Genomic DNA, 12,721 nt, shown 5'->3' on the forward strand with positions numbered 1-12,721 from the left:
ATAAATAAGAAAAACACAATAGACTTATATCAATTAACGTGAATATGTTTTCTAAATGTTAAATAAAATAACTCAAAAATAATTACATACCATTAATAGATAATTAAATATTAAAAGTAATTAATTGGATATGTAATATTTTTTCAAAGTGTTTGAAACTTTGAAACAACAAAATAATTTATATTGGTTTTTGGTAAATTATGGTATAATATAATATTATTTTATATTAATTAAATATTAATCTTACATCCCACCCCTACAATAAAAAAATCTTGGCTCCGCCACTGGCCTTCTCAATGAGCCAATGCCTTCTCATTTGCCAATTTTTTAACCGAAAGGCTGTCACAGCACTCTACTTCGCACAAGTTCAAGTATAACATAGCACCAAGTAGCAGGCCAACCAAGGTTTAAAAAATAGCATGTTGGGCAAAAAAGACAAAATGAGTTCACAAAAAACATAAGAAATCAAAGTATATTGGCCCTCTCACATGATCAGCCAATCCCTTCCCATCGGTCAAATTAAAAGAAAAAAAAAAAAAGAAAATCAACCAAAAGGCTCTCACAACATAGAAAAATGAGCAAAACCTGGAAAAAGATTGAACAAAACCCAAAAAAGAAAAAGACAATAGGAAAGAGAACCCAACACAGTTCTACCACATTAATGCCTAAAATAGAGAACTAATCCAAGAAGCCCAATAGAGCACACAATTACCTATGAGCATGAACATCGGGCATTGAGGAAGTGAGTGCAGAGATTTTTCAGGGGTATTGTGGTCACTGGACGTTGCTTTACTTCACTAACTTGTGTTGGTTATGGCTTTCCAGTGGGATATGCTTCAAAATTTCGCAAACATGAGAAAGAACAAAAATTTCAATTTGTACCCAAGTTAAGACAATGTTTGAGTAGTTTAACAATTAAATCAGTGCAACTTAGGAATATGCTGTCCATTTTGACATTCAGAGAAAACAGAACATAACATAAGAAAAAAACAAATATTAGAGTCTGCATGTCATTGGAGTTAAAAAACATAACAAAGGAGAGAAAACATAATCAAAACGCATTTGCACACAAATATGACTCTCACCCCAAAAGAAAAAGAAGGAAAAAAATTAATACAATCATGTAGATAACCTAACATTTAATGTTAAAGAAACGAAAACAGAAATGGAGAAAAAATGTTGGGGCTTACCATGGGTGACTACAGAAGAGCAAAGAAGAGCCGAATAGATAATGAGAATACAGGAATTGAACACTCTCTGTCTAGCCCTCCTCTTTCCCGCCCTTTCTCCTCTCAAAACAAAATGGATTTAGGTAGATTTTTTTTCTGACTCATGTACTCCGACCGAAGAGGATGGACAAACAAACATCAATATATTTTAGAGCAAAGAATTACAATCGAAGAGAAAAAATATACCTTATAGTGGAGAGAGTTTGTGATGAACAGCTGCTTCTCTCTTCAGCAATAGCAAAAGGATGGGAATTTATTTTTGGGTTTTTATCTAAGTGTCGCTTATATCTTTCGCGACCAAAGACACCAGATTTTTAGCCGAAAATCCAGGAGGTTGTTGATAGAGTTGGTAGATCGTATCTTAGCATCTCTCTAAAGAGTTGGTAATTTCTGAAAAAAGAAATTGAAGATTTTGTTCTTGACTCCTTTCACCTCCATTCCTTCTCTGAATACACAAATGGGTTTAGGTAGATTTGTACACTTCTTTGTAGCAACTGAAAAAAAAAAAAAAAAAAAAAAAGGAAAAAAAATTGCTTTTCTTTCTTGCCCATTCCTTCTTAATCGACCGTGAAGTCCTTCTGCACCTTCCTTCTGAAGCTTCCTCCTTAGAAGACCAAAAAATCTCTCTAAAAAACTTTGACTCTTTACGGGACAAAATGATAATTTAAATATAAAAGATAAAAATATTCAAACATCTTTTTAAATTCATTAGATTCAAAAAAAAAAAAAATTAATAATTTCGAAATCTAAAAAAATGTTAAAAGACAAATAACCTTATCTAACTAAATTATGATGAACAAAAATTAAGGATAAAATAATAAAATTAAAGTGCAAAAAAAAAATACTATTTAACTTGCATTCTCACTTTCTATATATCTTTAAGTAAAAATTATGTATATATATATATATGGCCATGATACAAAGAACGTCTGCGTTCATTCAGGCTTCTTTTTATTTTTAATTATAATAATAAAATATTATATTTTATTATGTTAAAATATCAAATTATCTGGTGCATCATGGGCGTGATGTTTAACATCACTCATATATATATATATATATATATATATATATGTGTGTGTGTGTGTTTGTGTGTGTGAGAGACGTGTGTGTGTGTGACGGTGCATCATGGGCGTGATGTTTAACATCACTCATAAATATATATATATATATATATATATATGTGTGTGTGTGTGTGTGACGTGTGTGTGCGCGCGCGCGTGTGTGAGAGAGTGATAAAGTCATGCTTGTGCCGGAACACAGTAAAACAATCCACTAGAGACTAGAGAGAGCATTGAAATGAAGGATCCCGTGCCTCTCCATGATTTCCATGTCCACAAATTATCCATACTCACACACAGATCGCATGCACTTATTCACTCCATAGCTTTAGCTTTCTTGATTTACTACAGAGCCTCGTTTCTCCTCCAAGATCCTAAGACTAGAGAATCCCCAACTCTACCATGGGTGCTTGTGTTCGCTTCAGAGCTCCTCCTCTCCTTCATATGGCTCCTCGGCCAAGCGTGTCGCTGGCGTCCCGTTACTCGAACAGTCTTTCCAGAGAGATTGCCGGAGGATATTGATAAGCTCCCACCCATTGACGTATTCATATGCACCGCGGATCCGAACAAGGAACCCACTGTTGATGTGATGAACACCGTGTTATCAGCCATGGCGCTCGACTACCCGCCGGAGAAGCTCCACGTGTATCTTTCAGATGATGGGGGTTCTCCTCTCACTTTGCATGGTATGAGGGAGTCTTGGAGGTTTGCACGATGGTGGCTTCCTTTTTGTACAAGGTATGGAATCACGACCAGGTGCCCAGAAGCGTATTTTTCGGCTCTAGAGGAGGATGAAGATGATGGAGGTTCCGAGTTCAAGGCACACCGACAGAAGATTAAGGTGAGCTGTGTGTGTGTATGTCGGAGATTGTGTCTTTTCCTGTGCCTTTTAGTTTCTGGCCTGAAAAATTGTGTTTTAGCAGCCATAGCTTATAGGGCGGGTGATATTGGTGCAGGAAAAATACGAGATGCTCAAGGAATCTATAACAAAAGTAAGAGGAGGAGGCAGTACTCGAGATCACCCTTCTGTCATCGAGGTACATCTTATTTTAATTTCTTTCTTTCTTCTTCTTCTTACACTGGAAATGTTAATTTTTTTATTTTTTTTTATTTTTAGTATTTGGTTGATTTAGTACTGGAAAACTCTGGATTTGCTAACAATTTATATCTGTTATAGAGTTTTGAGAGGAGAAGGGGAAGGGATTGATTGGTGTGATGTATATCTCTCTCTCTCTTTCTCTCTCACATTCATCAAGCATCTGATGCTTTTTTTTTCTTTATATATATATCTCTCTCTCTTTCTCTCTCACATTCATCAAGCATCTGATGCTTTTTTTTCTTTATATATATATCTCTCTCTCTTTCTCTCTCACATTCATCAAGCATCTGATGCTTTTTTTTTCTCTCTCTCTCTATATATATATATATATATATATATAGAATGTGAGAGAGAAAGAGAGAGATCAGATCTATATATATAGAGAGAGAGAGAAAAAAAAGCATCAGATGCTTGATGAATGTGAGAGAGAAAGAGAGAGAGAGAGATCTGACTTTGTTTTCTTTCGTACACAGAGCTACAAGGGTATAGCCTACCGATGGGGCTTAAAGCCTAAATACGATAAGCTTTGACAGAAGTAGGAAGAAAAAGAAGGGAATGGCATTAAATCGCTTGGAGCATATTTTCTTCTTTTATGTTTAGAAAAATTTTAAAAAAATCACAAAAACTTATTTACATAATACATTAGATTTTTTATATTTAACCAACACTAAATAATTATTGCATTATTTCTCGATATGTAGAAAATCAAAAATGGTTCTCTATACATTATTCTAATATAAACATTTTTTTTACTTGCTCCTATTTCATATTTTTGTCTTTAATTATGAATTATGTTAGAATTTTGTAAAAAAAGTGAGAGTAGAAAGAATTTGTATTTTGTAAAAAAATAATATTTTAACAGTATAGAAAAATGTAAAGAAAGCTATTGGAAAATATATTTTCATAAAAAATCAAAAAGTAGTTGTGTACCTTAAACTTCAGAAAAATTAAAAGAAAACCATTGTTAATGCTCTTAGTGATGGCTGAGCCATCCTCAAATGGCCAATTAATGGTGTAGCGGGTCAACCCCTTACCAAAATGGGGTGGGTCAAGCCACCCCATAATATATATATATATATATATATATATATATATTTTACGATTTAGTTTTTTTAATTATTTTTTATTTTTTTAGGATATGTAGTATGTTTATCTTAAGATACGTGAAAGTCCGTTAGTTTGTGCTGACGGAATGTGATGGATGTATACTAAATTAGTTTTTACTCATAAGTCGATATATATCTGATTTGAAACCTATGTGAGAAAAAAAAAAAAAAAAAAAAAAGTGAAAACTTAAGAAATAAAAAAGTAATTAGCCCTTTTTTTTAAAGTAAAGTAAACAAAATTGTTTGATAATGTGCATTGCGTAGAAATGAGTATGATTTTTTTTTTTTTTTTGGAGGAATGAAAGAAATGTCTGCAAATCGTAGACTTTAACTTTGCTAATCATAATCTTCTGAGCAAGAGGCTTTTTGTATAAAATAATTTGATAATTCATTTTGATGCAGATATGCAGCTGAATTAATAATATAGATTATCTAATTCTCAGAAGTTGGCATGCAGGTGATACAAGCTAATTATGATACCAGCGACACAGTACTGCAGGTAGACCAAGCTAAGATGCCTCTGCTTGTTTATGTTTCTCGAGAGAAAAGGCCTTCTCATCCCCATCATTTTAAGGCTGGAGCACTCAATGTTCTCGTATGAATCTTTCCTCATATATGTCATTAAAGTATTTAATTAAATAATTAAATTTTAATAAACCGTAATTTAACAATATATATATAACTTAGATTAACATGATTATATATTGCAGCTTCGGGTATCCAGCATGATAAGTAATTCCCCTTACGTACTAGTGCTAGATTGTGACATGCATTGCAACGACCCGACATCAGCAAGGCAAGCAATGTGCTTCCACCTTGATTCTAAGATCTCACCCTCCCTAGCTTTTGTTCAATTCCCTCAGAGATTCCACAATATCAGTAAGAACGACATCTATGACAGTCAGCTGAGGTCATGTTTTTCGGTATGCATGGGAACAGAAACCGAGTGTGTTGAGCCTTTTAAGAAGTAGAAGATGGCAGATTTTTTGACTAACATTAATTTTCTGTCGGTTTTTAGGTGCAATGGCAAGGTTTAGACGGGCTTAAGGGACCCAGTCTGTCTGGTACTGGCTTTTATATCAAGAGGGTGTCATTATGTGGAGGCACCATACAAGAAGGTACTTTGTATTTATTTATTTATTTTTTCTGACATCCATTGCCATTAATCCTTGTTAGGGTATATTTTATTATTCTTTGATATTTTTGATTATTACATTACTCTAAATAAAGGAATTTGATTAAATGTAAATAAATTAAAATCATCTATAAGCTCTATAAATATAATATTCTTTTATTATGCTATTCATTTTTATTTTCCATTCCATTATGATTTTCTTCGATGGATGCTAATATGATCATATACCGACACTAATCCCACTTTTAATTTGTAGACACTGATAATCTCAAGGAGCTTAAACAATCATTTGGTTTGTCCAATGAATTAATCAAATCCCTTCACCAAAACTGCAAGCCCAATCTGATCAATGATCAACATAGATTTCTTACAGAGACTCAATTATTAGCCTCCTGCACCTATGAAAGTGACACGAGATGGGGTAAAGAGGCAAGTAATTAGTAAACCTCATGATTTTTTTTTTTTTTTTTTTTTTTGTTATGTCATTTTTGAATTATTGATGGATGGCATTTAATATAATTTTTTTTTTTTTTTGTTAATTTCCTCCTTGGCAGGTCGGTTTTTTATATGATTCTGTGCTCGAAGATTATTTGACAGGGTTCACTTTACATTGCAAAGGTTGGACTTCGGTTTATCATGATCCACCAAAGCCACAATTCTTGGGGAGCGGCACCACCAATTTGAATGACTTCTTGATTCAAGGCACCAGATGGAGCTCCGGATTATTAGAAGTCGGGTTATCAAATTTCAGCCCTCTTATATATGGACCGCCAAGAATGTCTCTTCTTGAGAGTATGTGCTATGGAGAACTTGCATTTTCTCCTCTTTGTTTCTTGCCACTATGGTGCTTTGCCACCATTCCTCAGCTCTGTCTACTTAATGGCATCCCCTTGTACCCGACGGTAAGAATCTCCTATTATTTTTATTTAATTCTTTTTTTTTTTTTTTTGGATGAATAAGCATATATATACCTTCCATTTGTGTGACAGGTGTCAAACTTGTATTTTCTTGCGTTTATGTTCATCTTTTTGTCGTCCCTTGCTAAACATTTATATGAGGTCCTCTTAACCGGCGGGTCGTTGCAAACATGGAGAAATGAACAGAGGATATGGATGATAAAGTCGGTTACATCTTACTTGTATGGAAGCTTAGATGCTATCATGAAGAAGATTGGAATGAGAGAAGCCAGTTTCCTGCCCACCAACAAAGTTGCGGACGATGAACTAGTCAGACTATACCAAATGGGAAAATTTGATTTTCAAACATCAAACATGTTTCTTGTTCCAATGGTTGCAGTAATCATCTTGAACATGGCTTCGTTCGTCGGTGGACTTGTTAGAGTGATCATTGTCGGCAATGGGGACAAGATGTTTGTGCAAATTTTCATCTCATTCTATATTTTAATTATTAATTTTCCTATAGTGGAGGGGATGATGATGAGAAAAGACAAGGGACGTGTTCGATCATCGGCCACTCTGTTATCTGCCATGTTTTCGGCTATTTACTTGTTTTTGGGTTCTATCATTCTAATGTACTAAGTGGGACATAAATCATTTAGTGCATATTTATCGTATATTTTAATACTATTTTATATATATATATATATATTTCATTACTGAAAGACATTTGTATGTCTCTTTCTATGGGAAATTCTTTTGATGTTCTATTTCATTGTTATTATTTATTGATGTGCAAGTAGCTAGGGGTTTGCCTAATTAATCCCCTCACTAGATCAGAAACCAGGTTGGTTTAAGAAAAAGATTAAAAACGTAATGTACTACAAACTCAAGGGAAAAGGCAAAATGCTCTGATTGCATTCATGTTCGAAAGAAAGTGCGACGGTGCCATTCGCGGTCTAATGTACCATAGCCTCATGACAAGGCAAAACGCCATTTTTAGTTGAGTTTCCTTGTTTAGATCATGAAGTATTTGCCTTTTTTTGAGTTTTCTTTCTTGTATTAATAAGAGTTGGAAAACACAACGATGGGGAGCTTTGAAGGGTAAAAAAAAAATGCAAAATGGACAGCTTAACCATCATGCTCGCCCGTCGCCAGCAATATAAATAAATGGTGCATGTTCTGAAGATTGAAGTCAATCCATGAAGAAAATATGCATGGCCCGTACTCCTGATAATAACCATATGCCGATCGATATACAATAACAGAGAGAATGTGAGGACTAGAAAACAAATTAATTAATAAACTGTCGAATAGTAAATGTGAGGTAGCTAACTCAGTGTCCTTTGATAAGACAGATGACGTCCTCTTCTGTCTTCTTTGGCGAATCTATGGCCTATTAAAGAATTCAGAGAGACGTGAACGTAGCCGCTATGGCTCTGTTTGCCAACAGTTCGAGACTGACACTGTAACTGGAATGATACTGTTCTTGTTATAGTGCCATCTAATATGTGCAGGTTTTGCAGTTAAAAATTTCACACAATTTTCAATAACAAAACTTAAATTATTCATACTTTTTTCATACCTCAACCAACAACCAGATAATGACAACTTAAATTATATTTAAAAAAAAAAATTAAAAAACTTTAAATTTTTTTTTTTAAAAAAAAGGAGAAACAGATCGGGGTGGCTCCTTGGCCAAAATGGGGTGGCCGAACCACCCTATTTTTGGCCAAGGGGGTGGCTGGAGCCACCCCTATGGCCAAAAAAAAAAAAAAAAAAAACTGTATGGGGTGGCCGAAACCACCCCCAGCCCCTTGGGGGTGGTCCGGCCACCCCCAAATGCACCCGGTCCCACCATTTCTTTTTTTTTTTGGCCAAGGACCACCCCCTTGGCCATTGGGGTGGTTCGACCACCCCCAGATCGGCCAGGGGGTGGCTCCAGCCACCCCCTTGGGCAAAAATGGGGTGGTCCGGCCACCCCATTTTGGCCAAGGGGTGGCTGGAACCACCCCGATCTTTCTCCTCCTTTTTTTTTTTTTTTTTTTTTTTTAAATATTTTGCTTTAAATAAAATTAAAATTAAAATTTTTTTTTAAAGAAAATTTAATGTCCAAAATGACGTCGTTTTCGGCTTGGTGAGTGTTGTAATTTTGAAGTCCAAAACGGTGTAGTTTTAACGTGGGGTATAATGGGTATAAAAAAGTCAAACCGTTTAATCTAACATTGAAAACTGAAAGAGGGGTCTAAAGTGAGAGCAAATGGAAGTTTAGGTGTTCAAAATGAGAGATTTGAAAGTTCAAGAGGGTCTGCAAAATCGGCCGGAAGTTCAGGGGGGCTTAGTGAAATTTCTCCTACAAACAATATGCGTGATATCAAACGTTGTATACAAGTCCACTACATTTCAAATGTAATAAATGAAAGTGTCACTTATACACATACTACCTGTTATCCAAATACGGATTTCCAAAATGCACCATCGGTTACGTTACAAAACAATTACCAAATCTAACAAGTTAAAAATAGCCAAAATAACCATCATAGCAGAAAATACGGCCCCGTACAAACCACCAAAATGGCATCAATTCTATTATCCATGCCCACTACTATTTGAAAGTGCCATGTTCCCACATATGACGGGGGCCAGTACATCTCGAATTTTTCCCATATATCTCGTGCTGACGCTTGATTGATTTGGCCATAACCCACTTGATATATATGGGACTACTGCCCCTGGCTGCAGCACGTTAACATGAACCGACGGGTTCAAACCCTTTAGAGCTTCCTTAAATAATTTGTCTTTCACTCCAGAATGCTTTCGAATAAAGTTGTGGATTGTACAACAAGCGATTACAAACAATCGCTGATATCGGATTCGGTATGGAGGCATTTTCCTCAGGACAGGAAAATGGTTCTTCAACACTCCGAATGCGCATTCCACAACTGACCTCAGCGACGCGTGTCTACGATTAAATCCCTCCCTTTGATTAATTGGTAAACCCCCGTCTTGCCACTCTTGAAGATGGTAGCGTTCCCTTCTAAAAGGTGTTAGGAAACCTTGGTATAAACCGTAACCCGAGTCCACCAAGTAGTAGGCATCTACAAATAAAGTATAATATGTAATTAATCATTAGTTAATTTATTCAAATTGCTGCCCATGAGAACAAATTTCTTTGTAATTTTTGGGAAGCTAATATGGTACGATGCCTCCTACTGGAGTAGAAAATTTTAACCTCGAATCGTTAACGCACATTGTGAAAATCCGTGCGTCATGCGTGCTCCCTTCCCATCCAGCATAAACATATGTGAAGCAAATATCCAGATCCACAACGCGCATGACATTTTGAGTTGTGGTGCACTTCCTACCTCGGTAGTGAATATGTTTTTTACTTGATACATGAGCATCTATTTGTGTTCCATCAATTGCTCCAATACAATCCTGCTAGCAAGAGTGGTGTTAACAGTAATAACATAGTTGAAATATACAACACATAATTTCGCCTTTAAACAGTAACATCATGAAAGCATCTATTTATCATTTTGGTAAAATGTAAAATACAGTATTTTGATATCTTACCGCAAACCATGGATAGTACATAGCGTTATTGGCGACATTGGGATATGGTAGCAGAACAGGATTGGGTTGTAAAATTGATTTCCCCAATTGACAAAGTGCTCTTGCCGATTTTCTAACATAAATGCTTACGAAGTATGTTGATCGTTGTAACTTGTCAGCCACGGATCGTGCCGACCAACCTTGTGACATGACCAAACAAAATGCAGCCAGTTGCTGTGTTACCTGAACAGCTCGGGTGTTGCGTAAAAGCTCATTTTGTTGTAATGTGTTACAAAGAGCAATGTAAGTGGCCGGCCACATTCTAAATCGCTCATAGCATGTATTCTGGTTAGGATTGTGCAACACCCAATGTACCTACATCGCTCCTGTGAGACCAGAAGTTCTTTGAAGTACACCTCTCCTTCGCTTACCTTTTAACCTAGATTTCAATTCATGCAGTTCTAGTTGCAATCCCATGATTTTTAGCTCCATCTCATAAAGGGCCAAATCACTCATTACATCATTTGTACCATCACCATCCATGCTATCACCATCCATGCCATCATCATCGCTTACGTCACCCACATCGGCATCTGGATCGATGGTAGGATCATAAGACTGTTTCAGTGTATCGTACCAATGTTGGTAAATGTAATCTGGATTGTTAGGTCCCCACTCACCCATGTCTATGTCATCCTCGTCTATGTCATCCACCCAATTGTCATCATCGTCTATGTCATACATGTCTATGTCATTCATGGAATCTTCACTCATGTCTACGTCTCCTACGACATTCAAATCAAGTGAATTAGTTTTGTTTGGTCATATTACAAATTGGTTTCCGTTCAAATCACACATTAAGTGAAGTATCATGAAGAGAATATACAAATAATTAAGGTTAATCTGAATAACATCTAAAAGACGAGCTAATAAAAAGTAGGCTTAATTGCATGTATACATAACATAGGAATGCATATAGGGCAAATTAAACATATGAGTACATACATGTCAAGTTAAACATAGGTGTGCGTACATGTCAAATTAAAAGCACACGTCAACTTACACATAGGTGTGCATAAATGTCAAATTAAAAGTACACGTCAAATTAAACATAGGAGTGCATACATGTTAAATTAAAAGCTAACAAATTGTCCCAAATATAGTTAAAAGCTAACTAGTCCTACACCCCCTACCAAACCATCCCGTACTTAACTATCAAATATAGTTAAGTAGCCATTTCTTCCTAAATGCATCATTCATTTTAATAACCATTTTTGCTTTGTTTGGGTCAGTTATATAGTCTGTAGCACGGAAATATTTTTCATCAGATACGTCTATCTCTGTGCACATCCTGTTAAGTATGTCCATCGCAGCCTCAATAGGGTCCTCCTCTTTTGCGCTAGATGCACATGACCTTCTCGATATGCCTTCCCTGATACTTTGAACCTTGTCCAACATATCATCCAGCCGGAGTTTGAAACCCTCAACTTCTTTGTGCTCTATGGACACACGCTTACTGGTACGTGAGTCACGTGACCCACTATGTGATACTTTTCGCTTTCCTTTGGACTTGGATGGACCCTTTGGTGCCGATGCACCGCCACCATCTGACAGGTCATTAACTGGTACTAGGGTATTAAGGTCGAACCCGTTATCCCCCTCTTCTGAATTAGGTGGGGTGATTGTACTTGCATGGCCATACTCCCCAGTAGCAGTTGTTTTAACAAATATACTGCAAAGGAGATCATAGTATAGTGGTCCACCACCTCTAAAATGCCAGTACTTCTCATGGTGTTCCTGCAAAATTTTACGCCAATGGTCAGCTGCAAATAAATAGTTGAAATTTTTAAAATTTGTAATGGAATGTGAGAAAGGAGATGAGAGGCATACATATTTCAGCCTCCCATTGTGCATCCGATGCAGATACCACGTTGGTCACTGGATCCCAGCCAAAACCCGTGATAAAATCCCCTTTCAAGAGTGTTGAGAAATCCGTGTAATTAGCTTTAAACTTTTTAATTTTATTCTTCACCTGCTCGGATGTGAATTCGTATGGACGAATAAGGCCATTCAGCATGTTTGTGATCTCATTGACCAATGTTAAGGGGTATAAGGATTTTACGCCAATGTTTGCCTTGTCCAGCAGAATATATACCAATTGATGTTTGTGGGCAGAAAGCCATTTGGCAACCTCTTTTGGTGTGTGCTTATTGCATGGGGCTAGGTGCTTACGAGGTGATTTGCGAGGTGTCCCGTGCGTGGACATCTATGGGATAGTGTGATAGGTGTAAATATATTGTAGACAGTACATGAGATGACACTATACGTTACTGTAGTGGTACTAATTATTCAAAACAGAATACGGTAACATGTACCTCAGCAAACGTAAGAAGTGTCATGATAATGCAATGTATAAGTAATGTATCTAATGGACTACTAAAAATCATACATTTGAGATTGCTTTTTGTTGTCGTAACACAGTCAATTTAGTTGGTATAGAGGTAGCCGATTTGTCCTTCACCAATGATCGAAAGAAATACCCTACATGCTACAACATGACAAAAACCAGGACGATACCGTACATTAACAAACAAAAAACTTCAAAATACCAATTCACATTAACGAACAAGAAACTAAAAA

General features: G+C 36.2%; 1 protein-coding gene and 1 long non-coding RNA gene across 2 annotated transcripts; one reads left to right on the forward strand and one right to left on the reverse strand.

Moving 5' to 3' along the window:
• Window positions 1–615: 615 nt before the first annotated feature.
• On the reverse strand, window positions 616–1,705 carry LOC148586504 (uncharacterized). Its single transcript, XR_015911982.1, has 3 exons — window positions 1,416–1,705; window positions 1,191–1,282; window positions 616–834 (listed from the first exon to the last, which is right to left on the reverse strand). It is a non-coding gene; the product is annotated as an uncharacterized LOC148586504 (long non-coding RNA).
• Window positions 1,706–2,479: 774 nt separating this feature from the next.
• Window positions 2,480–7,255, forward strand: LOC132177624 (quillaic acid 3-O-glycosyltransferase CSL1). Its single transcript, XM_059590023.2, has 8 exons — window positions 2,480–3,131; window positions 3,247–3,327; window positions 4,953–5,090; window positions 5,206–5,418; window positions 5,514–5,613; window positions 5,887–6,059; window positions 6,185–6,532; window positions 6,620–7,255. The coding sequence occupies exons 1-8, from the start codon at window positions 2,529–2,531 to the stop codon at window positions 7,166–7,168; spliced, it is 2,205 nt and encodes a 734-aa protein (XP_059446006.2). The 5' UTR covers window positions 2,480–2,528; the 3' UTR covers window positions 7,169–7,255.
• Window positions 7,256–12,721: the final 5,466 nt, after the last annotated feature.

This window comes from Corylus avellana, chromosome 4, assembly GCF_965113065.1.
Source record: "Corylus avellana chromosome 4, dhCorAvel1.hap1.2, whole genome shotgun sequence".
In the NCBI taxonomy this organism is placed as follows: domain Eukaryota; kingdom Viridiplantae; phylum Streptophyta; class Magnoliopsida; order Fagales; family Betulaceae; genus Corylus; species Corylus avellana.

Coding starts and splice junctions, on each gene's coding strand:
- LOC132177624 (XM_059590023.2), top strand. CDS start 2,529: ATGAAGGATCCCGTGCCTCTCCATGATTTCCATGTCCACAAATTATCC. Junction 3,132..3,246: donor CACACCGACAGAAGATTAAG/GTGAGCTGTGTG, acceptor ATATTGGTGCAG/GAAAAATACGAGATGCTCAA. Junction 6,060..6,184: donor ACACGAGATGGGGTAAAGAG/GCAAGTAATTAG, acceptor CCTCCTTGGCAG/GTCGGTTTTTTATATGATTC.